General features: G+C 43.7%; 1 protein-coding gene across 3 annotated transcripts in view; it reads right to left on the bottom strand.

The window, feature by feature from the left end:
* Positions 1–27,118, bottom strand: part of SHPRH (SNF2 histone linker PHD RING helicase) — a 372,150-nt gene that overhangs the window by 48,470 nt on the left and 296,562 nt on the right. For all 3 annotated transcript variants that reach the window (XM_063917889.1, XM_063917888.1, XM_063917887.1), the window contains 5 exons: positions 20,931–21,074; positions 20,567–20,668; positions 18,603–18,674; positions 17,363–17,551; positions 16,821–16,913 (listed from right to left, as the gene is read on the bottom strand). In XM_063917889.1, coding sequence (XP_063773959.1) covers positions 16,821–16,913; positions 17,363–17,551; positions 18,603–18,674; positions 20,567–20,668; positions 20,931–21,074 — 600 coding nt within the window. The remainder of the gene's footprint in view (positions 1–16,820; positions 16,914–17,362; positions 17,552–18,602; positions 18,675–20,566; positions 20,669–20,930; positions 21,075–27,118) is intronic.

Here is a 27,118-nt window from a genome sequence, read left to right as displayed (position 1 = left end):
CCAGTCGCCTATACCCCGCCTCCTGGCTCAGGCAATTCAGTTGTTTTCCAAAGCTCAATGCAGGAGCATCAAAGAGAGCCCTAATCAGGCGAGAAGAACACACATGCACACCCTTCCGTACAAGAAGGAAGAGGTTAGTAGGTGAAAGGATCCTCAAATCAGGTGTGTCAGGGTGGGATCCCTGTGGATACTGTGGACTTAGGAGAAATACAGTTATCGACGGTAAGTCTACCATAACTATATATTTCTCCTGCAGGGTCCACAAGTTATCCACAGGATAAACATTGGGATGTCCCAAAGCAAATTTAGTGGTGGGGACGCTCCTGACTAGACAGGAGAATCCTTCGCCCCGAATTCAGCCTCCTGAGAGGCAAAGGTATCAAAGGCATAATGTCTAATGAATGTGTTAATGGAAGACCATGTGGCTGCCTTACATATTTGTTCAGCTGAAGCACCACGTTGTGCTGCCCAATACGGGCCTACTTTACGAGTAGAGTGAGCAGAAACATTAGCAGGAATAGGGAGATCAGCTTGAGAATATGCTTCTGAAATCATCATCCGAAGCCACTTCGCCAGTGTCTGCTTGTCAGCAGGCCATCATCTCTTGTGAAATCCGTAGAGAATGAAGAGCGTCTGTCTTTCTGATGGCACTGGTACGATCCACATAGATCCTTAAAGCATGGACTACGTCCAATGATGCATCTCCCGCAGAAAGCTCCGGCCATTGGAAATCCAGAATTACAATTTCTTTATTAAGGTGGAATTTAGAGACCACCTTAGGAAGATAAGAAGATTTGGTTCTGAGAACCGCTCTGGATGAAAAATCAGAAAAGGAGAACGGCATAACAATGCCCTAAATCTGAAACTATTCTAGCTGAAGCAATAGCCAGTAGAAAGAGAACTTTAGCTGTAAGCCATTTAAGACCCACTTGCTTTAGTGGTTCAAATGGGGCAGCTTGAAGCGCCTTTAGGACTAAACTTAAATCCCAAGGTACTGCAGGAGGAACAAAAGGAGGTTGGATATGAAGCATTCCCTGGAAAAAAAGTGCAAACATCCTATAGGTTAGCAATTTTCTTTTGGAACCATACAGTCAATGCTGGCACCTGCACTCTCAAGGAAGCCACCCGTAGACCTTTGTCCATTCCTGCCTGAAGGAATGCTAGGACTCTGGAAACTCTGAAAGACCTAGGGTCAAATTTCCGGTCACTGCACCACTGAATACAGGCTTGCCATATTCGGTGATAAATGCGAGCTGAGGATGGTTTTCTTGCTCTGAGCATTGTTTGAAACACCTGTTGTGAGAATCCTCTTGCTTTCAGGATAGAAGTCTCAAGAGCCACGCCGTCAAAGACAGTCAATCCAGGTGCTTGTAATAGCAAGGACCCTGTGACAGTTGATCTGGACGTTGAGGGAGTAGGAATGGAGCATCCATCGACAGCCTCTGCAGATCTGTGTACCAATGTCTTCTGGGCCAAGCTGGAGCTATTAGTATCATGGCGCCCTTTCCTTGTTTACCTTTCGCATCACCCTGGGTAACAGGGCAATCGGTGGAAACACATAGGCCAGACGAAAGTCCCATCTCACGGACAGGGCATCCACAAAGGTTGCTCTAGGATCCTTTGTTCTTGACCCGTATACGGGAACTTTGTTATTCTGATGGGACACCATGAGATCCATCTCCGGTAACCCCCACATGTCTACCAAAATCTTCAAGACCTTGGGGTGTAAAGCCAATTTGTTTGTATGAATGGCGTGTCGACTGAGAAAATCTGCTTCCCAGCTTAGGACTCCTGGAATGAATACTGCGGACAAGGCTGGATGATGAAGCTCTGCCTATCTTAACGTGCGGCTTACCTCCGTTATTGCTTTTTGGCTGCAAGTTCCTCCCTGATGATAGAGGTACGCTACTGCCGTTGCATTGTTCGAACGAATTTGAACTTGTTTCCCCTGGAGAATGTCCTTTGCCTGAATGAGTGCCATATATATGGCCCGGAGTTCCAATATATTTATTGGCAGGCAACTTTCTTCCTTGGTCACTGCCCCTGGAAGCAACTTCTTCCTGACACTGCTCCCCAGCCATGAAGACTGGCATCTGTTGTCAGAACTTCCCAATCTGATATCCAAAAGAGTCTCCCTTTGTCCAGATGGGATGTCTGTAGCCACCAGGGTAATAACCTCCTTACTTCCAAAGGAAGGACCATAGTATGTGTTTTCATTGTCAGATGTAACCCATTGCATCTGGAAAGGATCAGACGTTGTAGAGGCCTTGAATGGAATTGAGCATACTCCACCATGTCGAATGTCGACACCATAGAACCAATCACACACATTGCTGCGTGAATGTATACCCTTTGACTGTGTAGCAGCTTCTGGATTTCTACTGAATTTTGGATATTTTGTTCAGAGGTAAAATTACTCTCTGAAGACCCGAATCCAACACAGCCCCCAAGTGAGTCATCCGTTATGATGGAACCAGGGACGACTTTACCCAATTTATGAGCCAACCGTGTCTCTGCAAACAAGCAATTGTCTGTTGCAGATGACACTGAAGCAATTCCTGAGGCTGTGCCAGGATTAATAAGTCGTCGAGGTATGGAAACATTCTTATCCCCTGCCAACGGAGATAAGCCGCCATAACCACCATCATTTTGATGAACATTCTTGGAGCTGTGGCCAGTCCAAATGGTAGGGCCTGAAACTGAAAGTGTTGCTGGAGGATAGCTAATCTGAGATAGCACTGATAGGACGGTACTATAGGAACATGTAGGTAAGCATCCTGGGTATCCAGGGATACCATAAAATCCTCCAGCTCCATGGCCAAAATAATGGAACGTAAAGTCTCCATATGAAACCGAGGCACCCAAATGTACGTGTTTCAGCACCTTGAGATTGAGTATGGTCTGGAACAAACTTTTTGACTTCTGAACCAAAAACAGGTTGGAATACAGTAAAAACCTTGTCCTCGTTGCACAGGAGGAACTGGAATTATCACTCCTGACTGACGCAACTTCTGAACTGCCTCTTGCAAAGCCCTGGCCTTCGTTTCCACTGAAGATGGGCTGGTACAAAAAAAAACCAAACCTTTGAGGAGGGTGTTTCTCGAAGGCAAATGCATAATAACCGTGAGATACTGCTTCTGGCCCCCAGGCATCCGTGGTGGACTGCTGCCAGATCTGTGCAAAATGAAGAAGTTGGCCTCCCACCCTGGGATCCCCCAGGTGGAGTCCCGCACTATCAGGCTGTTGGCTTATCTTCTGACTTGGAAGCCGGCCCTCCGGTAGCCCAATACCAGACTTGTCAGATTGAGACTGTTTGCCATAACTCTTTCCTTTTGCTTTTCCTTGAGTCTGAAAGGGCCGAAAAGCTGGAAATCTTGGCTTGGATTTGTATGTAGAAGGAAACTTCACTTTCTTGGAATCTGCTTCTGATTCCAAAATACTGTTTAATTCTTTACCAAAAAGAATATCTCCAGTAAAAGGCAAAGACTCTAGAACAGGCTTGGCCAACCTGTGGCTCTCCAGCTGTTGTGAAACTACAAGTCCCATCATGCCCTGACACACTTTTGCTATTAGGGCATGCTGAAATGGTGTCAGGGCATGCTGGGATGTGTAGTTTCACGACAAATGGAGAGCCACAGGTTGGCCAGGCATGCTCTAGAACCTTCTTGGATTCTGAGTCAGCTTTCCATGTATGTAGCCAAACTGCTATGCGAGCTGCTACTGCTGAAGCTGATGCTTGGGAGGCAATTGTATTCATATCCAAAGCTGCATCTTCCATAAAAATAGCTGCCTGTTTAATATGTGCAATATGGGATTTTTGCTCTCTAGGCGCCAATGAAAGATCATCCTCCAATGCATCAGCCTAGGCTGCCACTGCTTTTGCCATCCAGGCTGAAGCCATGGCTGGTCTTACGATTGGCTCCAGACATGGAAAAAATGGTTTTTAAAAAACCATCTGTTTTCCTATCCGTGATATAATTTAATGATGTTGAAGGCAGCGGTAATGTTGATTTTCTCACCAATCGAATGACATGCTATCTACTTTGGGAGCCATCTCCCTTTTTAAACAGTCCCCAGCCGGAAGAGAATAACTGGAATTCCATTTCTTTGGAATTCTAAAATTCTTACTGGGTGTTACCCAAACCTCTTGCATAATTTCCGTCAGCTGTTCTGACCCAGGAAACTCAGGGCCTAATTCAGACCTGATCGCTAGCAAGCGATTGTTGCACTGCTGCGATCAAATAGTCGCCGCCTACAGAGGGAGTGTATTTTAGCTGTGCAAGTGTGCGAACGCATGTGTAGCAGAGCTGTACAAACAGATTTTGTGCAGTCTCTGCACAGCCCAGAACTGCTCAGCCTGTCCGGGACCAGAATTGACGTCAGGAACCCTCCCTGCAAACACATGGACACGCCTGCGTTTTTCCAGACACTCCATGAAAACGGTCAGTTGACACCCACAAACGCCTTCGTCCTGTCAATCTCCTTGTGATCGCACATATGAACAGATCCGTCGCACAAACCCATCGCTGAGCGCATTGCAGAGCGTACGCATGCGCAGTTTGGACCTGATCGCCTGCTGTGCGAAAAAGCACAGCAGCGATCAGGTCTGAATTACCCCCTCAATGTTTTGGGACGTTTAAACATAGGTGCCTTAGATTTTACTAAAGGCTCAGCTGCTTCCTCTAAGGCTAGAATGGCTTTCATAGCACTAATTAGCTCAGGTATGTCCACTGAGCTGAGACCTTCATCCTCGTTTCTGTATGCAGACCCGGAGTGCGATGAGTCCTCATACTCTGAGGAGTCCCCATCTGAAACATGTGTAGACTGTGAAGATGTTTCATGTCCATGTAATTTACTTACCACCGGCCTATCAGCCTGTTTATGTTGAAAGGCTGCAGACTCCTGTACTGAATGTGGTAAACCACATGGGGAATGTTGCATGTAAGGGTTAATAGGGTAACCTATTCCTGGTAAAAGAACATTAACTGTTATGGAAGTGCCTCAGCAGAGGATAATAATATGATTTAAATGTATATTAAAAACACATTTCTGAGATCCTGCGCTAGCCAAACAACTATGTGTAAGATTGTACGGCAAGGAAATAACCAGAAAAAAAGGGCTGCGCTGAATATCAAAAAATAAAAAGATAAGAGAGCCAACGTATAAATAAAAAATAAACAGATTTAATGAATACAGACTGTAAAATATGGAAACATTAAAAACAATGAAAAAAGCATAAATAGTGCTCAGTCATTTATCCCGGAATGTAAACACAGTTCAGAAGCTTATAAAGTGCTGCAGCTGTAATGTAGAGGGTTAAAATCCATATTCCATAACTGGAAATGAGTGCCGCTAATTAAGCACAGTGATGAACAGAGGGTGCAATGGTCAGGCTCCAATAGTTGATAGACAGTATGTGGCCAGAAAACATTCAATACGTAATACCTCTCCGATGGGCTGGTCCGTTTACCGGGCGTCCCCGGTCGGATGTCCTGCGTTGCCCACACGTGAATCACCTTTGAAAAAGTCACGTGGAGCGTGACGAAACGCGTTAGGACCCGCCTCTCCACACACCTTGCTCAGGTGTCTCACGTCCGGTGCAGTGCTCAGAAACTCTACACGACCACGTTCCGGTCTGCATCGTTGTCTCAAGCGGCTGATGCTATCTACGCCGCCCAAGCCAGCTGATAGCTTATAACATTCTACCTCCTCTCCGCTGCAGAGCACGTGTGGGCAACGCAGGACATCCGACCGGGGACGCCCGGTAAACGGACCAGCCCATCGGAGAGGTATTACGTATTGAATGTTTTCTGGCCACATACTGTCTATCAACTATTGGAGCCTGACCATTGCACCCTCTGTTCATCACTGTGCTTAATTAGCGGCACTCATTTCCAGTTATGGAATATGGATTTTAACCCTCTACATTACAGCTGCAGCACTTTATAAGCTTCTGAACTGTGTTGACATTCCGGGATAAATGACTGAGCACTATTTATGCTTTTTTCATTGTTTTTAATGTTTCCATATTTTACAGTCTGTATTCATTAAATCTGTTTATTTTTTATTTATACGTTGGCTCTCTTATCTTTTTATTTTTTGATATTCAGCGCAGCCCTTTTTTTCTTGCTATTCCTGGTACAGGAGCTGGCATTATCCGCTCAGCTATACTGGATAATGTCTGTGCAAAAGTAGCCCATGGGGGTTCAACTTGAACCTGTGTCTGCCTCGGATTATTCAGGAGGCTTTGGTGAAAGCTAAAACAGTTTGCACATAATCCATTTTGAACCAGATACTGAGAGGTTAGCCCAGCTTTGCAAGACAAACATGAAATGAGTGTTGGTGCTGCTGTGGACAGTGTATCCTCCTCATCCTTGCCTCTCTTAGACATGATAACAAATCACACACCTGTACAGTGTTAACGACACAATTTGTGACTGCAATCACTTTAAAACTTGTTAAAGTCACATATAACCCGATCCCTCCCTGCTTTGCACCAGCATTGAGGATCGGAATACACAGAAAACGGAAATAGTAAAGTCAGCAATCACACTAGCAATCAGCCACAGGTTATACATTAGTATAATAAACAATATGAGCACATAATCAACTACAGATACATTTCAAGATTGTAGGAGAAACATATTACTGCATTACCTTATATAGGACTTTAAACGTACTCAGTCACACAGCGAAAGAAACAGCAGCAATAGTTTACAGACTTGTATCCAACTTATAATTGTGATGCATAACAGTGTAATATATGTGAATAATACACAGTCCTATAACAATCTATAACTCATAGATAAGAATGCTAAATCAAGAAGTAAAAGTGTTGAAGATAATCATGCATAAAAGCGATACATGAAAATTGTAAACAGGTACAATTGCCGTACGCAATGGTAGATAGAGACTTCGCGCTGTATCACCTAGCTCAGGAGAGTGGGATACAGGGAATCTTCACCCCGCTTACAGGATCAATCAATACGTTAGTGAATGCTAAGTGGATCTAGACGCTAATAGTGTACACAAACGCCCCGTGATCCTACAGTGAACACAGACACCCAAGTGAGCACCGATGTACAAGTCATACAGCCGCCTATTCTGCGACTGGGTCCTTTTAGATACACAGCGTCTCAGACAGAAGCGGGAAATCAGTTCATGGCGGGAAACTTGGAGGAAACTGGTCATGAACTGGGGGGAGGGGCGACCAGGGGAGCGTCTTACTCCCCACTGCTGACATCAACCCCAGGGATCGCGGCCTCACACTAATCCCTGGAGCCTATGATGCCTGGGACCTAGCGCTGGTGCACCTGAGGTGGCAGCCGCGTCAGCTACTGTTCGGTAGTCTCCTCCTAAAACAGTGCGGCTGTGTTTTGCGTCTGCCCCTCTAAGCGGAACAGACGCCATACCTTCTCCCGTGCTCCGGACACAGCCTGGTAACGTCCGCTGGACTTGCTAGTACATCCAACACAGACGCCCGCCAAAACAGCACTGTACACGTAGGTAAGTGTTGTCGCGACCCAGCGGAGAGTTGTTGGAGCGATTCTTTCTATGGTGCGTGTAAGACGCTTTTTAGAAAACTCGCTCAAAAAATTTAAGACTATAAAAATAAATTAAATAATAAGCTTATGGCTGCAAAAATCAGCAGCCCTTAGATCGTGATCCGGCTCCTGCCGCACCAACAAAAAAACAACTGAATTGCCTTAGACAGGAGGCGGGGATATAGGGGACTGGCCCGTTGCATTCTGGGAGGCTGAAAGCTTTGATCGTTGGTGCCAATCCGCTGTCGCTACCTCATATCCCAATGTTTATCCTGTGGATAACCTGTGGACCCTGCAGGAGAAAAAGGACTTTAGGAAAAATAAGCATAGTCAAAATACTAACGACAAAGAGGTGTATCTTGCCAGACAGAAGGAGGCTAAGAAGATGATCAGTAGTGCAAAGAAGCTGAGGAGAAAATGTTGGGAAAACTTTTTTTTGAAGTATATAAGTGAAAGGAGAAAATCAAATGAGGAATAATAAAACTTAAGACATGGAAGGGAGAATTTGGTGGAGGGAGACAAGGCAATAGCAGATCATCTACATAATTATTTTTGCTCAGTATTCACTTGTAGTTAAGTTGCAAGGACATTCATAAAAATAAGGTACCTGGAAGTGCATTTACAGAGAAGATTCTAACAGAACTTTCAAAACAAAAAGTGGATTAATCAATGTGGCCAGATGGCATACATCCAAGGATACTAAAAGAGCTTAAAGTTGTGCTGGTAGCACCATTAACCCTTAATATACCAAGCCTACCTCGTCAATGTACTTTACCAAGCTGGGGTCTTCAGAGGACCCCACGTTTTTTTTGTCTAAATTCTCAACTGTTTGATGCGGTAAATTACTAAAATTAAGTTTTTTGGGGTTTCTGAAGGGATACGTTGTAGTAAGGGCATACTTGCCTACCTGACCCTCTCCATGAGGGAGAAAATGCTCTGTTCCTGGACTTTCCTGGTACTGTATGATTGCCATCACCTGTGATGAAACACCTTTCTTATCAATTAACTAGCTCACCACAGGTGATGGCAATCATACATTACCAGGAAAGTCCAGGAACAGAGCATTTTCTCCCTCATGGAGAGGGTCAGGTAGGCAAGTATGTGTAAGGGTATGACAGCTAGCATAAAATATTTTGTTTATTTATTTCAAGAGTAGTTAGCCAATAAAAGCCATATATTCTTCTTCATTACAGTGTGTACATTTTTACATCTGATTGGATACTGTAAATTCTTGTAAAAAGGTTATATAATTTTACTACGGTAACAATACACAATACATCACTATTCATGTGTTGTCATCGCTACAGTCCTTGGCACATGGCACAGTGGTGGTTGTTTTCCTGTGTTTCTCACATATAAAACGTTCTGCATTTGTAACGTAGTATAGTGTTTTTTATAATTTACGTTTTTTTGAAAGAACATTTTATAAGCCTAATTAAACAGTATTTATCTTAATCTGATGCGGGACACAGAAAAAACAGGAGTAAAATAGTTGTTATAGATACGGCAGGATCATAAAAAATAAGAATTTACTTACCGATAATTCTATTTCTCGGAGTCCGTAGTGGATGCTGGGGTTCCTGAAAGGACCATGGGGAAATAGCGGCTCCGCAGGAGACAGGGCACAAAAAGTAAAGCTTTACGATCAGGTGGTGTGTACTGGCTCCTCCCCCTATGACCCTCCTCCAAGCCTCAGTTAGGTACTGTGCCCGGACGAGCGTACACAATAAGGAAGGATTTATGAATCCCGGGTAAGACTCATACCAGCCACACCAATCACACCGTACAACCTGTGATCTAAACCCAGTTAACAGTATGATAACAGCGGAGCCTCTGAAAAGATGGCTCACAACAATAATAACCCGATTTTTGTAACTATGTACAAGTAATGCAGATAATCCGCACTTGGGATGGGCGCCCAGCATCCACTACGGACTCCGAGAAATAGAATTATCGGTAAGTAAATTCTTATTTTCTCTATCGTCCTAGTGGATGCTGGGGTTCCTGAAAGGACCATGGGGATTATACCAAAGCTCCCAAACGGGCGGGAGAGTGCGGATGACTCTGCAGCACCGAATGAGAGAACTCCAGGTCCTCCTTAGCCAGGGTATCAAATTTGTAGAATTTTACAAACGTGTTCTCCCCCGACCACGTAGCCGCTCGGCAGAGTTGTAATGCCGAGACCCCTCGGGCAGCCGCCCAAGAAGAACCCACCTTCCTTGTGGAGTGGGCTTTTACCGATTTTGGCTGTGGCAGGCCTGCCACAGAATGTGCAAGCTGAATCGTACTACAAATCCAGCGAGCAATAGTCTGCTTAGACGCAGGAGCGCCCAACTTGTTGGGAGCATATAGTATAAACAGCGAGTCAGATTTCCTGACTCCAGCTGTCCTTGAAATGTATATTTTTAAAGCTCTGACAACGTCCAACAACTTGGAGTCCTCCAAGTCGCTTGTAGCCGCAGGCACTACAATAGGTTGGTTCAGATGAAATGCTGACACCACCTTAGGGAGAAAATGCGGACGAGTCCGCAGTTCTGCCCTGTCCGAATGGAAAATCAGATATGGGCTTTTGTAAGATAAAGCTGCCAGTTCTGACACTCTCCTGGCCGAAGCCAGGGCTAGTAGCATGGTCACTTTCCATGTGAGATATTTCAAATCCACAGTTTTTAGTGGTTCAAACCAATGAGATTTGAGAAAGTCCAAAACAACATTGAGATCCCACGGTGCCACTGGAGGCACCACAGGGGGCTGTATATGCAGCACTCCCTTAACAAAAGTCTGGACTTCAGGAACTGAAGCCAATTCTTTTTGGAAGAAAATCGACAGGGCCGAAATTTGAACCTTAATAGATCCCAATTTGAGACCCATAGACAATCCTGATTGCAGGAAATGTAGGAATTGACCCAGTTGAAATTCCTCCGTCGGAGCACTCCGATCCTCGCACCACGCAACATATTTTCGCCAAATGCGGTGATAATGTTGCGCGGTTACTTCCTTCCTTGCTTTAATCAAAGTAGGAATGACTTCTTCCGGCATGCCTTTTTCCTTTAGGATCCGGCGTTCAACCGCCATGCCGTCAAACGCAGCCGCGGTAAGTCTTGAAACAGACAGGGACCCTGCTGAAGCAAGTCCCTTCTCAGAGGTAGAGGCCACGGATCTTCCGTGATCATCTCTTGAAGTTCCGGGTACCAAGTCCTTCTTGGCCAATCCGGAACCACTAGTATCGTTCTTACGCCTCTTTGCCGTATAATTCTCAATACTTTTGGTATGAGAGGCAGAGGAGGAAACACATACACCGACTGGTACACCCAAGGCGTTACCAGCGCGTCCACTGCTATTGCCTGCGGATCTCTTGACCTGGCGCAATACCTGTCCAGTTTTTTGTTGAGGCGAGACGCCATCATGTCCACCATTGGTCTTTCCCAACGGGTTACCAGCATGTGGAAAACTTCTGGATGAAGTCCCCACTCTCCCGGGTGAAGGTCGTGTCTACTGAGGAAGTCTGCTTCCCAGTTGTCCACTCCCGGGATGAACACTGCTGACAGTGCTATCACATGATTCTCTGCCCAGCGAAGAATCCTTGCAGCTTCTGCCATTGCACTCCTGCTTCTTGTGCCGCCCTGTCTGTTCACATGGGCGACTGCCGTGATGTTGTCCGACTGGATCAACACCGGTTTTCCTTGAAGCAGAGGTTCTGCCTGGCTTAGAGCATTGTAGATTGCTCTTAGTTCCAGAATGTTTATGTGAAGAGACGTTTCCAGGCTCGACCACACGCCCTGGAAGTTTCTTCCTTGTGTGACTGCTCCCCAGCCTCTCAGGCTGGCGTCCGTGGTCACCAGGATCCAATCCTGTATGCCGAATCTGCGGCCCTCCAATAGATGAGCACTCTGCAACCACCACAGAAGAGATACCCTTGTCCTTGGAGACAGGGTTATCCGCTGGTGCATCTGAGGATGCGACCCTGACCATTTGTCCAACAGATCCCTCTGGAAAATTCTTGCGTGGAATCTGCCGAATGGAATTGCTTCGTAAGAAGCCACCATTTTTCCCAGGACTCTTGTGCATTGATGTACAGACACCTTTCCTGGTTTTAGGAGGTTCCTGACAAGCTCGGATAACTCCTTGGCTTTTTCCTCCGGGAGAAAAACCTTTTTCTGAACCGTGTCCAGAATCATCCCTAGGAACAGCAGACGTGTTGTCGGAATTAACTGGGATTTTGGAATATTCAGAATCCACCTGTGCTGTTTTAGCACTTCTTGAGACAGTGCTAATCCCATCTCTAGCTGTTCTCTGGACCTTGCCCTTATTAGGAGATCGTCCAAGTATGGGATAATTAATACGCCTTTTCTTCGAAGAAGAATCATCATCTCGGCCATTACCTGGTAAAGACCCGAGGTGCCGTGGACAATCCGAACGGCAGCGTCTGAAACTGATAGTGACAGTTCTGTACGACGAACCTGAGGTACCCCTGGTGTGAGGGGTAAATTGGAACGTGGAGATACGCATCCTTGATGTCCAAGGATACCATAAAGTCCCCTTCTTCCAGGTTCGCTATCACTGCTCTGAGTGACTCCATCTTGAACTTGAACTTCTTTATGTACAGGTTCAAGGATTTCAGATTTAGAATAGGTCTTACCGAGCCATCCGGCTTCGGTACCACAAATAGAGTGGAATAATACCCCTTTCCTTGTTGTAAAAGGGGTACCTTGACTATCACCTGCTGAGAGTACAGCTTGTGAATGGCTTCCAAGACCGTCACCCTGTCGGAGGGGGACGTTGGTAAAGCAGACTTCAGGAAACGGCGAGGTGGATCCGTCTCTAGTTCCAACCTGTACCCCTGAGATATTATCTGCAGGATCCAGGGATCTACCTGCGAGTGAGCCCACTGCGCGCTGAAATTCTTGAGACGACCCCCCACCGCCCCCGAGTCCGCTTGAGAAGCCCCAGCGTCATGCTGAGGCTTTTGTAGAAGCGGGGGAGGGCTTCTGTTCCTGGGAAGGAGCTGCCTGTTGCTGTCTCTTCCCCCTTCCTCTGCCTCGTGGCAGATATGAATATCCCTTTGCTCTCTTGTTTTTAAAGGAACGAAAGGGCTGCGGTTGAAAAGTCGGTGTCTTTTTCTGTTGGGGAGTGACTTGAGGTAAAAAGGTGGATTTCCCGGCTGTAGCCGTGGCCACCAAATCCGATAGACCGACACCAAATAACTCCTCCCCTTTATACGGCAAAACTTCCATATGCCGTTTTGAGTCCGCATCGCCTGACCACTGTCGCGTCCATAAACTTCTTCTGGCCGAAATGGACATAGCACTTACCCGTGATGCCAGTGTGCAGATATCCCTCTGTGCATCACGCATATAAAGAAATGCATCCTTTATTTGCTCTAAAGACAGTAAAACATTGTCCCTATCCAGGGTATCAATATTTTCAATCAGGGACTCTGACCAAGCTACCCCAGCACTGCACATCCAGACTGTCGCTATAGCTGGTCGTAGTATAACACCTGTATGTGTGTATATACTTTTTTGGATATTTTCCATCCTCCTATCTGCTGGATCTTTAAGTGCGGCCGTCTCAGGAGAGGGTAACGCCACTTGTTTTGATAAGCGTGTGAGCGCCTTGTCCACCCTAGGAGGTGTTTCCCAGCGCGCCCTAACCTCTGGCGGGAAAGGGTATAAAGCCAATAACTTCTTTGAAATTAGCATTTTTTTATCGGGGGCAACCCACGCTTCATCACACACCTCATTTAATTCATCTGATTCAGGAAAAACTATAGGTAGTTTTTTCACACCCCACATGATACCCTGTTTTGTGGTACCTGTAGTATCAGCAATATGTAACGCCTCCTTCATTGCCAAAATCATATAACGTGTGGCCCTACTAGAAAATACGGTTGATTCGTCACCGTCGCCACTGGAATCAGTGCCTGTGTCTGGGTCTGTGTCGACCGACTGAGGCAAAGGGCGTTTTACAGCCCCTGACGGTGTTTGAGGCGCCTGGACAGGCACTAATTGATTGTCCGGCCGTCTCATGTCGTCAAACGACTGCTTTAGCGTGTTGACACTATCCCGTAATTCCATAAATAAAGGCATCCATTCTGGTGTCGACCCCCTAGGAGGTGACATCCCCATATTTGGCAATTGCTCCGCCTCCACACCAATATCGTCCTCATACATGTCGACACACACGTACCGACACACAGCAGACACACAGGGAATGCTCTTAACGAAGACAGGACCCCACTAGCCCTTTGGGGAGACAGAGGGAGAGTTTGCCAGCACACACCAAAAGCGCTATATATGACAGGGATAGCCTTATAATAAGTGCTCCCTGTATAGCTGCTTTAATAATATAGTTTTGCCACAATTTTGCCCCCCCTCTCTTGTTTTACCCTGTTTCTGTAGTGCAGTGCAGGGGAGAGCCTGGGAGCCTTCCTGACCAGCGGAGCTGTGTGAGGAAAATGGCGCTGTGTGCTGAGGAGATAGGCCCCGCCCCTTTTTCGGCGGGCTCGTCTCCCGCTCTTTAGTGGATTCTGGCAGGGGTTAAATATCTCCATATAGCCCCCGGAGGCTATATGTGAGGTATTTTTAGCCAAAAAAGGTTTTCATTTGCCACCCAGGGCGCCCCCCTCCCAGCGCCCTGCACCCTCAGTGACTGCCGTGTGAAGTGTGCTGAGAGGAAAATGGCGCACAGCTGCAGTGCTGTGCGCTACCTTAAGAAGACTGAGGAGTCTTCTGCCGCCGATTCTGGACCTCTTCTCGTTTCAGCATCTGCAAGGGGGCCGGCGGCGAGGCTCCGGTGACCATCCAGGCTGTACCTGTGATCGTCCCTCTGGAGCTAATGTCCAGTAGCCAAGAAGCCAATCCATCCTGCACGCAGGTGAGTTCACTTCTTCTCCCCTAAGTCCCTCGTTGCAGTGATCCTGTTGCCAGCAGGACTCACTGTAAAATAAAAAACCTAAGCTAAACATTTCTAAGCAGCTCTTTAGGAGAGCCACCTAGATTGCACCCTTCTCGGCCGGGCACAAAAATCTAACTGAGGCTTGGAGGAGGGTCATAGGGGGAGGAGCCAGTACACACCACCTGATCGTAAAGCTTTACTTTTTGTGCCCTGTCTCCTGCGGAGCCGCTATTTCCCCATGGTCCTTTCAGGAACCCCAGCATCCACTAGGACGATAGAGAAAATAACATTCTGGGGTCCTCAGAAGACTCCCCTTGGTATACTAAGGGTTAACAGAATTATTCAACCTGTCACTAGCTACAGGTGCAATTCCAGAGGACTGGAAAAGAGCAAATGCAATACCACTGCACAAAAGTGGAAGCAAGGAAGAAGCAACTAACTACAGAGCAGTAATGGGCCCTACACACTGGCAGATAAAACAGAACGATATGAACGTTCTCGTTCATAAATGAACGAGAACTCATTCATATCGTTCTGTGTGTAGGCACCATCGATTAACGATGCGCGTCCCAGCACTCGTTAATCGTTGGTGCCCCGTCACTTATGCATGCAGGCCAATATGGACGAGATTGTCCATATTAGCGTGCAGTGATATGGAGCCGGGTGATGGGGAAAGTAAAGAAACTTCCCTCTCCCCGTCACCTCCCCCCGCCGCTGGGTCGGGCAGCTCGGTGGCAGATCGGTATGTGTGTAGGGCCCATAAGCCTTACATCAGTAGTAGGTAAAGTAATAGAAAAACTATAAAAGAAAGTGAATGACTTTTACTAACACTATCAGCAATCCTCTGAGCAGCATAAATGGGCTAAAACTATACTAATATAACTTGAATACTAATCCGATTTCTCTAATGAGACATAGTAGCTTGCCAGCTTTGTAATTTGTCTTTTTTTAATGTGTATGTGTCTGAATTAATTTTATTGTCATTATATGGCCATATATGTCATTGAATAAATGTATTATATACTACTATTACTAATGTATTATTCAGTGTTTATTATAATGGAAAACCAATTAAGCTGCGCTTCTTGATAACTGATTGTTTATATGCATTTAAGACAGTAGAGCAATGTAAACATGCTTGTGGTAAGCATATGACTGTCCTTACAAAGAATCGAGGATCAAAAAGGGGCAGGCTAGATGGGCCAAGTGGTTCTTATCTGCTGTCAAATTCTAGGTTTCTATGTAAATTACTACCAGGTGCATTCTCTGCACAAAAGCACATTATAATCCATAGGTGTTTATATAACAATTTTCAATATAATACCAGTTTTAATGGCGTTTTATGCTGGTGATATAATCAAAGAGCACTATACATTTATTTGGCATTGGGGTAAAATGGTTAATCTTCTTGGTCATTCCACTGTGTCGGATTATTTGAATACTTCGCTATTTTGTGTGTTCTTAACTGATGTACAGTATAACAAAGTAACAATTTTAGAGCAGCGGTGGCCAACCAGTGGCTCTTGAGCCACATGCGGCTCTTACTTTCTTCAAATGTGGCTCCTTAAACACAAAGTCACATGACCACAACAGATTTGGTAACCACTGCACTCCAGAAAGACACGCAGCAGCACTACGGGGACTTAGAACTAAGGGAGCCAGATACTAGAAATGAGACACCCACCAGCAAGTTGGGGGAAGCTGAAGTGACACATGGGGGATCTGGCTGAAGTGACACAGCAGGGTGCTGGCTGAAGTGACAGAAGGGTGGTGGCTGGAGTGACACAGCAGGGTGCTGGTTGGAGTGACATATGGGGGAGCTGGCTGGAGTGACAGAGCAGGGTGCTGGCTGAAGAGACAGGAGGGTATTGTTGGAGTGACAAGAGGGTGCTGGCTGAAGTGACACATGGGGGAGCTGAAGTGTATTATGTGAATCCGGCTTTTTCAATATATTTTATGTGAATCTGGCTTTTACAATTATTTTATGTGGAAGTGGCTTTTTCAATGTATTTTATGTTGGATCTGGCTTTTTCAGTGTATTTTATACTAGGGGCGTGGCCTAGCAGGCAAAAGGCCACACCCCATTTTTGCATGCGCACCTTCGGCTCGATGTCGGCTCTTTGACGTACCTAACAAATTTTTTGGGCTCTTGGTCTCTGACTGGTTGGTCACCCCTGTTTTAGAGGATCTAGGGAAGCACTTATTCAAACAGTATTAAACATCAGCAGTAGAATCTCTCCAGTTTCTAACCCACCTTTGGACATAACTCCTTTAGACAAATTTCTGCAAACCCCCCCACCCATTAAAACACACTTTAGCAAACATATCTCAGTTTGCTACCACAATTACTCAAACTCCGCACAAGTTACTTCATGCTCTTACTGTAGAGAAGACCAGTGACTTGGCCCCAGGATCCATGGACTGGACTTTGATGAGTGTTCTAATGACTGCTTCAACTTTGGTAGAATGGCTCCCCTTTGAGAAATATACATATGATCTTGTTATGAATTTATATATTTTATGAATTTATAACTTTTCATATCTTTATTTCAGTAAAAACACAATACATATATACTTTTTTTTTTATAAATGTAAAGCTGCACTGCATGATTTGTTTTCTTTAACAAGAAATACTTAAACAATAAATGAGCAAATTACAGTAGTGGATTCTAAACAAAAATCTCTTAGAATATATACAGTATTTTTCATCCTTTTTTGAGTGGTTTTACCCCTTGATCTTGATAAAAAAAAAAAAATCCCTTAAAAGGTTTGATAAATCTCACCCTAAAATGTTTATGTTTGTTAGTGCAAATAAAATATGACTTTAACCTGAAACGACAGTCTTAAAACTCTGAAACAAACTGCTGCTGCCTACTTAGGATGGATAAAAACTATGAGTAAAGGATAAATACAAAACATATTACCTTTACTGGAATGTCCTTCTCTTCATCTGCAGCCTCACTTGTGAATACATATGAAATTTCTTTGTGCAATGTTGTTTGTCTACATATAGCACATTTAATTGCACTTCTTCGTGTGCCAACACTATATTGGTCTATGATGATCGCAACACATTCATTACAGAAGCAATGGCCGCAAGTCAACACTGCCCACTGTATGGAAATAAAAAAAAACACAACAAAAAACACAATCAATTAAGAGGTGTTAGTTAACAATTTTGCGTTTGGATCAACTGAAATTTCATAAAAATGTCAAAATCAAAAACAAGTCAACTACAGGTACATTTGTTTAAAATTGGTTAGTTGTGATCAGTTCACTAAAATGCTGCCAACATTTAACAATTTGGGTCTCTTAAACATTTAAAATTTAAAACCCTATCCATAAAGAGATCTAGAGTTTCCTTTCTTTAGATTATTTTACTGAAAGCTCGCTTCCCCCCTCTAAATAATATTCACTGTATTCATGTCTTTTAGTGCATCAGCATAATGTGCTCTTAAGAGGCTGTTGATCTTTCAGTAAAACAATAATATATATGGACTAGTAAAAATATCCAGCTTATGCTAGGTCACCTTGGTCTACACCCCACCATACACTCTGTACCGCAGCTTTCAGACCTTGTGCCGCCACACTCCGCCCCTTTCTGACCTTGTACTGCCACACACCTCCAGGCTACACTGACACACGTTCCCCATGCAGCCAGTGCTCCTCCTTTTGGCGCAACAGTCTATCCTATCCCATTGCTGCAGTATGAGCCATTGGTGGTGAAGGAAAAGCGGTAAATGCATGCTCCAGCTACGACTGCGCAGGTTGGAGAGAGGAGAGACCAAGGTTAATTATATAGATTTCTCATGCTTTAATGTTAACGCCACATGGTTAACTACCTGTGGGTGCTGCTCTCAATTAAGTCTGGGCAGCTCTGCTGGTTCATCTAAGGTATAAGTATAGGTATGGAGACATTCATTATGTATCTTGACAAAGGTCCATGTGGAGATCGAAACGTTGATATGCTGTAACATACTTCTGCTTGAATAAACCCCAAACAGTGTTTTCAAGTCTGGCGAGTGCACCCCTGCTTTACTCTTATGGTTTTGGAGCTACATGGTATTACATGACCTCCATTTATGGGTAGCTACCCCAGCAAACAATTCTACTGGCCATGAGTGTGGACCTAATGGATATAAAAAAAACTAAAAAACAGGTTACCTGCTTCCCCAGATTTCGTGCACAAATTGGACAGGGTTCTGGATTTTCTCCTCCGCAAGTTTTGTCCTGAGACTGGGATAGAAAGCATGTTGTCAATGGCCTATAATTGACTTTGGGTTTAAAACAAATTAACTTATGTGAATACATTAACCAAAGCTACAGGGTTGATTCTGACCTGGATGCTGAAGCAGACATGTTTGTGTTTTATGCTGTAATTGCACCTGAGACATTATGCTAATGGATAGTATAAGCCCTTTGCTGGGGTACATCCATGCGTCTGACTCTTCAAGGGCTGAGTTGCCCAATATCCACTTTGTGCGTCTTCAGACACAACAATTGGAAGCACCATCGAGACTTGCACCTTACTCATATTAGGTGCAGAATGTATGTCAGAGTATGGCCTCCAATGTACGAGATTAAGCACAGAGTCCAAAAACCACTCCTGCAACACATCCACAACACTCCCATAATGCGCCCATAAGAGGGAACATCTCTGTGCATATGAAAAGCCACCTCCCAGTCACTGCCCAAGGGCACCAAATACAGTCCCAATATATTTCAGAGTCCGTGTGGCTCAATCTGTCCTACAACTCTGTACACACAGACTTTTTAGGGTTTTAGGCACAGTTGAAAAACATTAGCACCTTGCTGACAGAGGTAATTCATTTAAACTGTTATTATGGGTACTGAAGCTTTGTTATGTGCTGTAGTAAGGGTTATTTTTATGCATTCCACTCATACATTTTTATTATACTGTAAGTCTTTTACCCAGAACCTTTCAACATGCAAACAAAATTAAATAAAAACAGCATTTGTGACAGCCAAATGCCAGAGACTATACAAGTTTCCATTATAATCAGTGAAGCTGAAAAGGGTAATCTCAGTAACAGTTTTGCTAGATTAGATATCAGACTAGGGGCAGATTTAACAACGAGTGATATTCTTACTGCCACTTGTTACGAATGTTAAATGGAACTCCAGCTCCCGTCATTTTTTAAACACGACAGTTGGGAGCTGATTGGCTAGAGTTCCATTCAACATTCATAACAAGTGATAACAAGAATATCACACTTGTTAAATCTGCCCTTCGATTAGATAGCAGACTTTACATGATGACCCCTTGCACAATGCTTTCCACCTGAGCTACTGTACATTTTATGTACAGAAGACATGGTAACTATTTCTTTTGTCGGTTATGGGTTTTTTTTGTGTCCCTGAAAAAAAAACCTAGAAATATTAGAGGTTTTTAAACACACTGTGTTCCTGGTATGGAGTTTTCACAATTGCATAGAGGTAATGTACCGATGCACCAATATAATCACAATTTAAGAGCGTTTCTACCGGTTTTATTAGATTTTCCACTCACAAAAAAATACCATGATGAGTGACCAGTTAACCAAGAAATTTCATGAAAATGTAGGCATTTACCATGTGAATCCATGTCCTGTATATATAACTCATAATGTAATCATGGGATTAGGTCTGTGGTTTTTAAACACTGGGGTGCCTCGGAACACTTGCAGGGGATGCCTTGGATTAGTAGTCCAAGAGAAATTCTAATTATTTATGGTCAATGTAATAGGCAAAACCAGTGCTGGTGGCTGCCAATCCTAAAATATGTGGACAAACAGAAGCAAATCTTGAACCTAAAGATGACATGTAAACACAATTGACTTAATTTAATATTTATTTCTACATTTTTCAATGAGAAACTTTTGGCTTAGGGGAGCCATGAAAAAAATACTGATACTCTAGGGCGCCGTGATTCAGAAAAGTTTGGGAACCACTGAACTAGATCATGACATACTGTTAGCTTGCTGATGTAACCTCAATGATATTGCATGTTCGACTAGTTATACTAGGCAGTTGCCCTTTCTTTGTTATGCATTAAACTTTGACTTACTTTAAAGTAGATCGTAGTGCTTATAATGTTGTAAAACCAATAAAAAGAACTGTACACATACCTTCTCTAAATTAGTAAGATAAAGGAGCTGGCCTAACTTTTTTTGTAACTGTGACTTGGCTACCGCCTTGTCATTCAGCAGTTTCACACGATTCTGCTCCACCTGTGCAGAAGAATCAAAAAGTATTTTAGAAGTCTAACAGCATAGAAATAATAGTGATTTAAATCCAAAGACAACCGAACAAAGAAGCAATCAGATAATACAGCAGATACACATTGTGCTATTTTCACAATTCAATAGTACACTGAAATATGTAGAGCAAACCTGTAGCATTGCCACAGGAAATTGTACAATTTATTGCTCAATAATAAAAACAACAAGAAATCAGGCAGGACCCTAAAGGTGATTGTATGAACTAACTTACCTCATGTGGTTCAATGATGTGAAGAACAGGAGGGTTAGGTTTGGGCTCATCAGGGAGGCGGATTCTGAGGCGCTGGGTTGCCATAGAAAGCTCATCAATAGCGGACACATGGTTCCGCAGAACCATCCAGTACTCATGAAGTAACTAAAGGCAAATAGTAAAGAAACCGTTTTACAATAGAAGTGGAACATTCAATGTAGACTTATTAAAACTAATAACACAGCAATTTAAAGTTCATTAGAAACTTCTGCAACCATTAGTTCATAACTAAATGTATATAAAATCACATATATAAAATATTGACTATGAAAAGTACATTCAGAATATATTTATCTGGATAATAACCATCGCGTTTCTAATACAAAGCATAATTTGTATATTTTTATCTCATTTAAACTGCCTACAAGTACAAAGTCAATGTCTGATCTACTCAGCATCGTTATGACACATGAAGACTGTTCATAAATGTTTCATGACCAAAACAACAAAGCTCAATATAAAAAACACCAGCTAATTAAACCTCATTCCCTACCACACTCTGGGCCTGATTTGGAGATATACTATATGTAACCCTGCCTGATCACTTCCATTTACAGACAAGAAACAGGATAAAGACCTATCACCATCTTCTGTGTATTTCAAACATCAATTCATACAGATAGGTCCACTGTCCGCTTACCTGCTAGTCGTGGCAATTGCAGGTCGTTTGCCATGGCTAACATGCCCTCAAACATGCGCGTGCACTGTGCACACACCCGCGACCTATAGGGTTGCATGGTGCGTATGCTACAGCGAACAGGTCACAAGAGGGCGCAGCTAGTCCTAATCGTGCCTCATATGCACATGTGACCCGCAGACACATCTGTACACTGAGGATGCTGCTAATACAAGATTTATTATGGGTATTTTAGAAGTCTGCTGTCCTAGAATAGGCAATACTAGTAAAAGTAACTCTCAGTATTCAGCGCAGTCTCAGGACAGTATCATAGGAAGGGAAAACAAAGATGACAAATACAAGGGAGTGACCGTAGTCCATAATCTGAGACAAATGCCAGCTCCTGGCTCAATATCTGGCTCAGCATCCTGCAAATCTGATCAAGCAATCTTCTACGGCCAAAAATTTGCTGGCACTCGTTTAATAGACATTGCTTCTTGGGGACCTCCTGCGTTAAGAAATTAGGAGGCTTTCATTGAGGGTATGTTAAATCCATATTGAAATGGAAACCTTTGAAGAGACTTAGAGGGGTATTCCATTAGCGGTAAAATCGTGACAATATACAGTGATTGCCATTTTTGCGTCTTTTTTCAACGTGAAAACAGACTTTTCGCGGGTTTGAGCGCTCCAGTGATTCGCCCTTTTTAAATGCAAATTAGCAAAACCGGGATTGCCACGAAAATTGGTGCCAGAAGTGGAAAATGGGTAAATCTGTCCGTACCCCCCCCCCCCAAAAAAGCAAAACTAACATTGGACAACAGTATAAAAGTTTATTATTGGTTATAATAACATATTTTCGTTACTTAAATTGGGTCAAATGGCTGTTATATAAAAAAAAGTAAAGAAACTGATAGAAAGCAATTTTTGACAGCAAGATAAGTGCTAAAAGTAAACTTAGAGTACAGGAAAATGGGTATAAGTATATATTGGGGACTTATATTTTAGGGGACTTAAAAAAAAAAAAAAAGTGGAAATAGACCGATTACTCCTATCTGCAAGTCTAAAAACACTTGTCACACTAATAAAGCACTCCAATATACCTGTCCCATACCTTGTACCCCAATTTCCATCATTTTGCACTTTTTCACCCCAAAAATGACATGTCATTATTGGCCAAATAAAAAATAATTAAAAACTTCTAAGTGCCTAGTCATTCAGGGGGTTGTCCCAGGGGTTCAGAACCAAATCCCAACATTTTTAACATAAAATAGGGATTTTCCCCAAGTTTATCACCTGCTCTGAGTTGGTGAATTGAAATTTGCAGTAAAATTACTGCAAAAACATTTTTGCGGACAATTGAATAGGCGTTTCGTGAATAGCGTCTTTTGTGTCTTTTTATTGCAAAAATGCTTTTTCGCCAGTAATTGAATACCCCCTTAAACTCTTGATTTACAACTAAAGAAAACTAAGTAGTGATATTTTTCTTTCCAGGATCCTGTCATTTGCAGATCTGTATTATGTATCTTCTAAATCCAGGCAATTGAACTCTTTCCTTGTCTTTAACGAGCTCTTCATAGCAAAGTATGACAAGATAATTTCTTGAATCTTATGGAAATAGGATATTCTTTATTTTGTTAAAAGGGACAAACCAGTCATCAAATATAATGAGACAATGTTACCGCATACAGATGGAGCCCTGCTAGTCATGGCTCCGTCTGTGACTAGGCGTGCCTATCGCTGAGAGCATCCCCATCTGCCTGGACGCGCGCGCGACGGAGACGCGCCCCATTCACTTGAATGGAGGGCGTCTCCATCCACGCGCCCAGACAGAGACACTCTGAATGGGAGCGTCTTTTTGCACCACTCCCGGCGTGACTAGGCGGACGGATCGCCTAGTCACATTGGGAGTGCTCGTTTGCGATGGAGCCGCATCAGATGAGCACGGCTCCATCTGTAGTAAAAGTTCCTAATCCTCTGGCAGATAATAAATTTGCCTTTATACTATGGACCGTGATAATGGGAAAGGAATAAATCTGATAAGACCTGAGCTAAATTTCATTCAGCAACTGTCCTTAATTCTTTATGTTTGATTCTGTACAGTGCCCTTAAAAATGGCTTGAGATATGACAATGGACTATTTACAAGCCTAATGTCTGAAAGGTTTACAAAGAACATGAAGTTCTTAGGATACCAATGACATCACCCTGAACAGGCAAGTCCTATAACTATGCTGAGGCTCCCTATTCTCATGTACTGGCAACTGGTACAATTGCTGGATTTTGAACCTGCTAATGCAGTGGTTCCCAAACTGTGTGCCTAGGCACCCTGAGATGTCACGAGGCTAATGCAAGGGTGCCTCGGGTTGGTGGCCCAAGACCAAATCAATTTATTTATGGTCAAAGTGATGAGCAAAACCAGTGCTAGTGGCTGGCAATCATAAAACATGACTCATGCTTTTGCATCTAATTGTAATGATGCAAATCTGCATATGCTTTGTAATCTTCTGATATACTTTATTGAAAATTCAAATAAACCGTTATTAAAAAAAACAAAAAAAAAAAAAAAAACATGTGGACAATCAGAAGCCCAACCCTGTCCTCCAACACATAACTTGCCCTAAGGATGACAAACGCAACCTACTTAATTACATTTTTCCCCCAGATTTATCAATGAAAAACTTTTATCCTAGGAGTGCCATGAAAAAAATGCAGATACTCTAGGGTACTGTGATTCGAGAAAGTTTGGGAACCACTAGACTAAAGAATTCCTTCCAGCAGGACCTGCTTTCCACCACTCTAGACCTCTCTTTTACCTTCCATGTGTATTTATTGCCCAACAAATCACTTCAACTTTGATACAGGTAAAAAAAAAAAAGGCCTTCCTCACTTGTCTGTCATCAGTTGATGAGGTCACTTCCATTCAGTGTAGCACTAAACATATTTGTCAACAGTCTTCATTTTGAATATTAACATTGAACTTGTTCAGAAATTTGAAGTTCAAAAAGTCTGGGATTTGCTACCAGGTTTTCAGACAAGAAATATATGGGACAAGTACCCCTGAATCAAATACTTGAAGACATTAACCAGAACTCAGAGCTCTCTTAATTCCCATATGGCAGGTTCCAGGGGAGGCATTTGATATGCCGGCTGTCGGGATCCCGGCGCTCATCATACCGACGACGGAATCTCGAGAGCTGGCATATCGTCAACTATTCTCCCTCTTGATGTGTCCATGACAACCCTGGAGGGAGCATATTTAGTGTGGCGAGCATGGCGTGCCACCGTGCCCGCAACATGCCGAGTGCAGCAAGCCCGCAAGGGGCTCTTTTGCACTCACCCGCTGCCTGCATGCTGGTCGGGATCCCGGCGCCAGTATGCTGGGTGCTGGTATCTCAAGTGCCGGCATAACATACTACACCAAGGTTCCAGGGCCGACAGTAACAAAATGTTTTCCTTAACAAACTTCATTCTGTAACAGTGATTATTTTAAAGGGGAGATTTATCAAAGCTTTGAGAGAAAGTGGGGAGAGACAAAGCATAAACCAATCAGCTCCTAATGTCAATTTTCAAACACAGCCTGTAAAGTGACAGTTATGAGCTGATTGGTTAATACTTTCTCTCTCTTCACTTTCTCTGCTCGTCGCACACAAACTTACTGCACTCATTACAGATGAGTTTGGTTTGTCCTTTGATCTGGGACAAATGTAGCATCTCTTGTGCTGTCCTGAATGGCACCAAGTGGTGGTTGGAGCTGATGAGGGTGCCACTGGTAAAATGTTGGGCACATTTTTAGTGAAAACAACAAAAAAAGAGAAAAATATTATATTACATGGAAGGTACTATGGGGTCCATTTGACCCCAAATAGAAATAAATATAAATTAAACAGAAAAACACGAAAACTAGTGAACATGTGCCACATTGTTAGGAATGCCTTGCGAAAAAATACGTGAAAGGTGAGGTCACTAATCGTGATAGTTTAAAAACTAACATGGGTCAAAGAGGAGTGGGGTCACATATACCCCACACAAGGGTTAAGAACATTGATTATTAGAATTGTGTCCTAGCCTTTATGAATGACTGAACTGGAAAAACCGGTTTATAATATTTTCCAAGATTCTGTCTAGTTCAGATGTTCACCCTTAAAAAGCCCAAAGCCCATGCCTTAACTACGTTGCTAAATTCTCTCTGCTAAATGCATCACAGGCTATTACATTTGGGTTCAAGGTTTCCTTAAGATCTGAATTTGGAAGTAAGATCTATTCTACAGTTTAACTGTAAATGGCAAGATCGTACAGGTCGAGTTTCCCATATCCGGAATGCTCGAGACCTGTTATCTGTTCGGGTCCTGGGGGTCCAAGGCGGGTCTGGCGCGTCGGTAGTAGTGTCCAGGGGTTTACGGAAGTCGTGGCAGGTCCTGGAAGTAGTGACGTAATGGCTGCAAAGCAACTCCTCCACCTCTCTGTAATTGGTCGCGGACTCCAGTGATGTCATTACAGGTCCGGAATATTTTGGTTAACGGTTACCCAACCTGTAATTATCTTTGCCTTCATCCAAGACACAAAAACTGCTAAAAAGGTGTTTTGGTAGACATACCATGGTTAACACTCTTTCTGTGAGGTATATTGGGTTCCACAGGGAAACATCCGACGTGTACAGTGGATCTTGATCCAGAGGCACCAACAGGCTAAAGCTTTAGGCTGTCCCAGGATGCATTGGGGCCTCCTCTATAACCCCTCCCACAGGTGCTGAGAGCTCAGTTTTGTTAACCAGTCCAATGAAGGAGCAGGCAAGAGAGAAGGTAGATGTTAGTCACATAGAACCATAGTCTCATGACTGGAGAAGGGACCAGCGGCTAATGCCCTACAAACCCATAGAAGCTAGGTGTGTCAGGGTGGGCGCCCTGTGGAACCCAATGTACCTTGTAGAAAGAGTGTTAACCATGATTAGTTTACCATAACACTCCTTTTCTGCAGCAGGGTACATTGGTTTCCACAGGGAAACATCAGGGATGTCCTAAAGCAGTTTCTCAAGGAAGGGGACGCGCCTTAGCAGATATGAGAATCCGTGGTCCAAAGGAAGCATCCTGGGAGGCGAAAGTATCAAGGGCATAGAACCTAAGAAACCTGTTCACTGAGGACCGCGTAGCCGCCTTGCACAATTGTTCTGCGGACACGCCATGGCGAGCTGCCCAAGAAGGTCCAACAGACCGAGTAGAATGGGCATTAATAGCAGCAGGAGCTGGGAGTCCAGCCTGCACATAAGCTTTTGCAATCACCATTCTAATCCATCTGGCCAAAATTTGCTTGTTCGCAGGCCAACCACATTTGTGGAAACCAAACAGGACAAAAAGAGCCATATACAGGGTTGAACAAATCCCGCAGCAGTTTATTAAAAGCTCTCTTCACATATATTGTTGGATATTCGGTGATTCCTTCTGCTTCACACTTACACCCCTTTTCCACTAGCTTTTAAAACACGGGTAAATGCGCGGGGGCGCGCATTTACCCGTGTTTTTCCCTAGTGGAAAAGGGTC

This window comes from Pseudophryne corroboree, chromosome 4 (genome assembly GCF_028390025.1).
Source record: "Pseudophryne corroboree isolate aPseCor3 chromosome 4, aPseCor3.hap2, whole genome shotgun sequence".
NCBI lineage: Eukaryota > Metazoa > Chordata > Amphibia > Anura > Myobatrachidae > Pseudophryne > Pseudophryne corroboree.
This window is presented reverse-complemented; position numbering and strand designations above follow the sequence as displayed.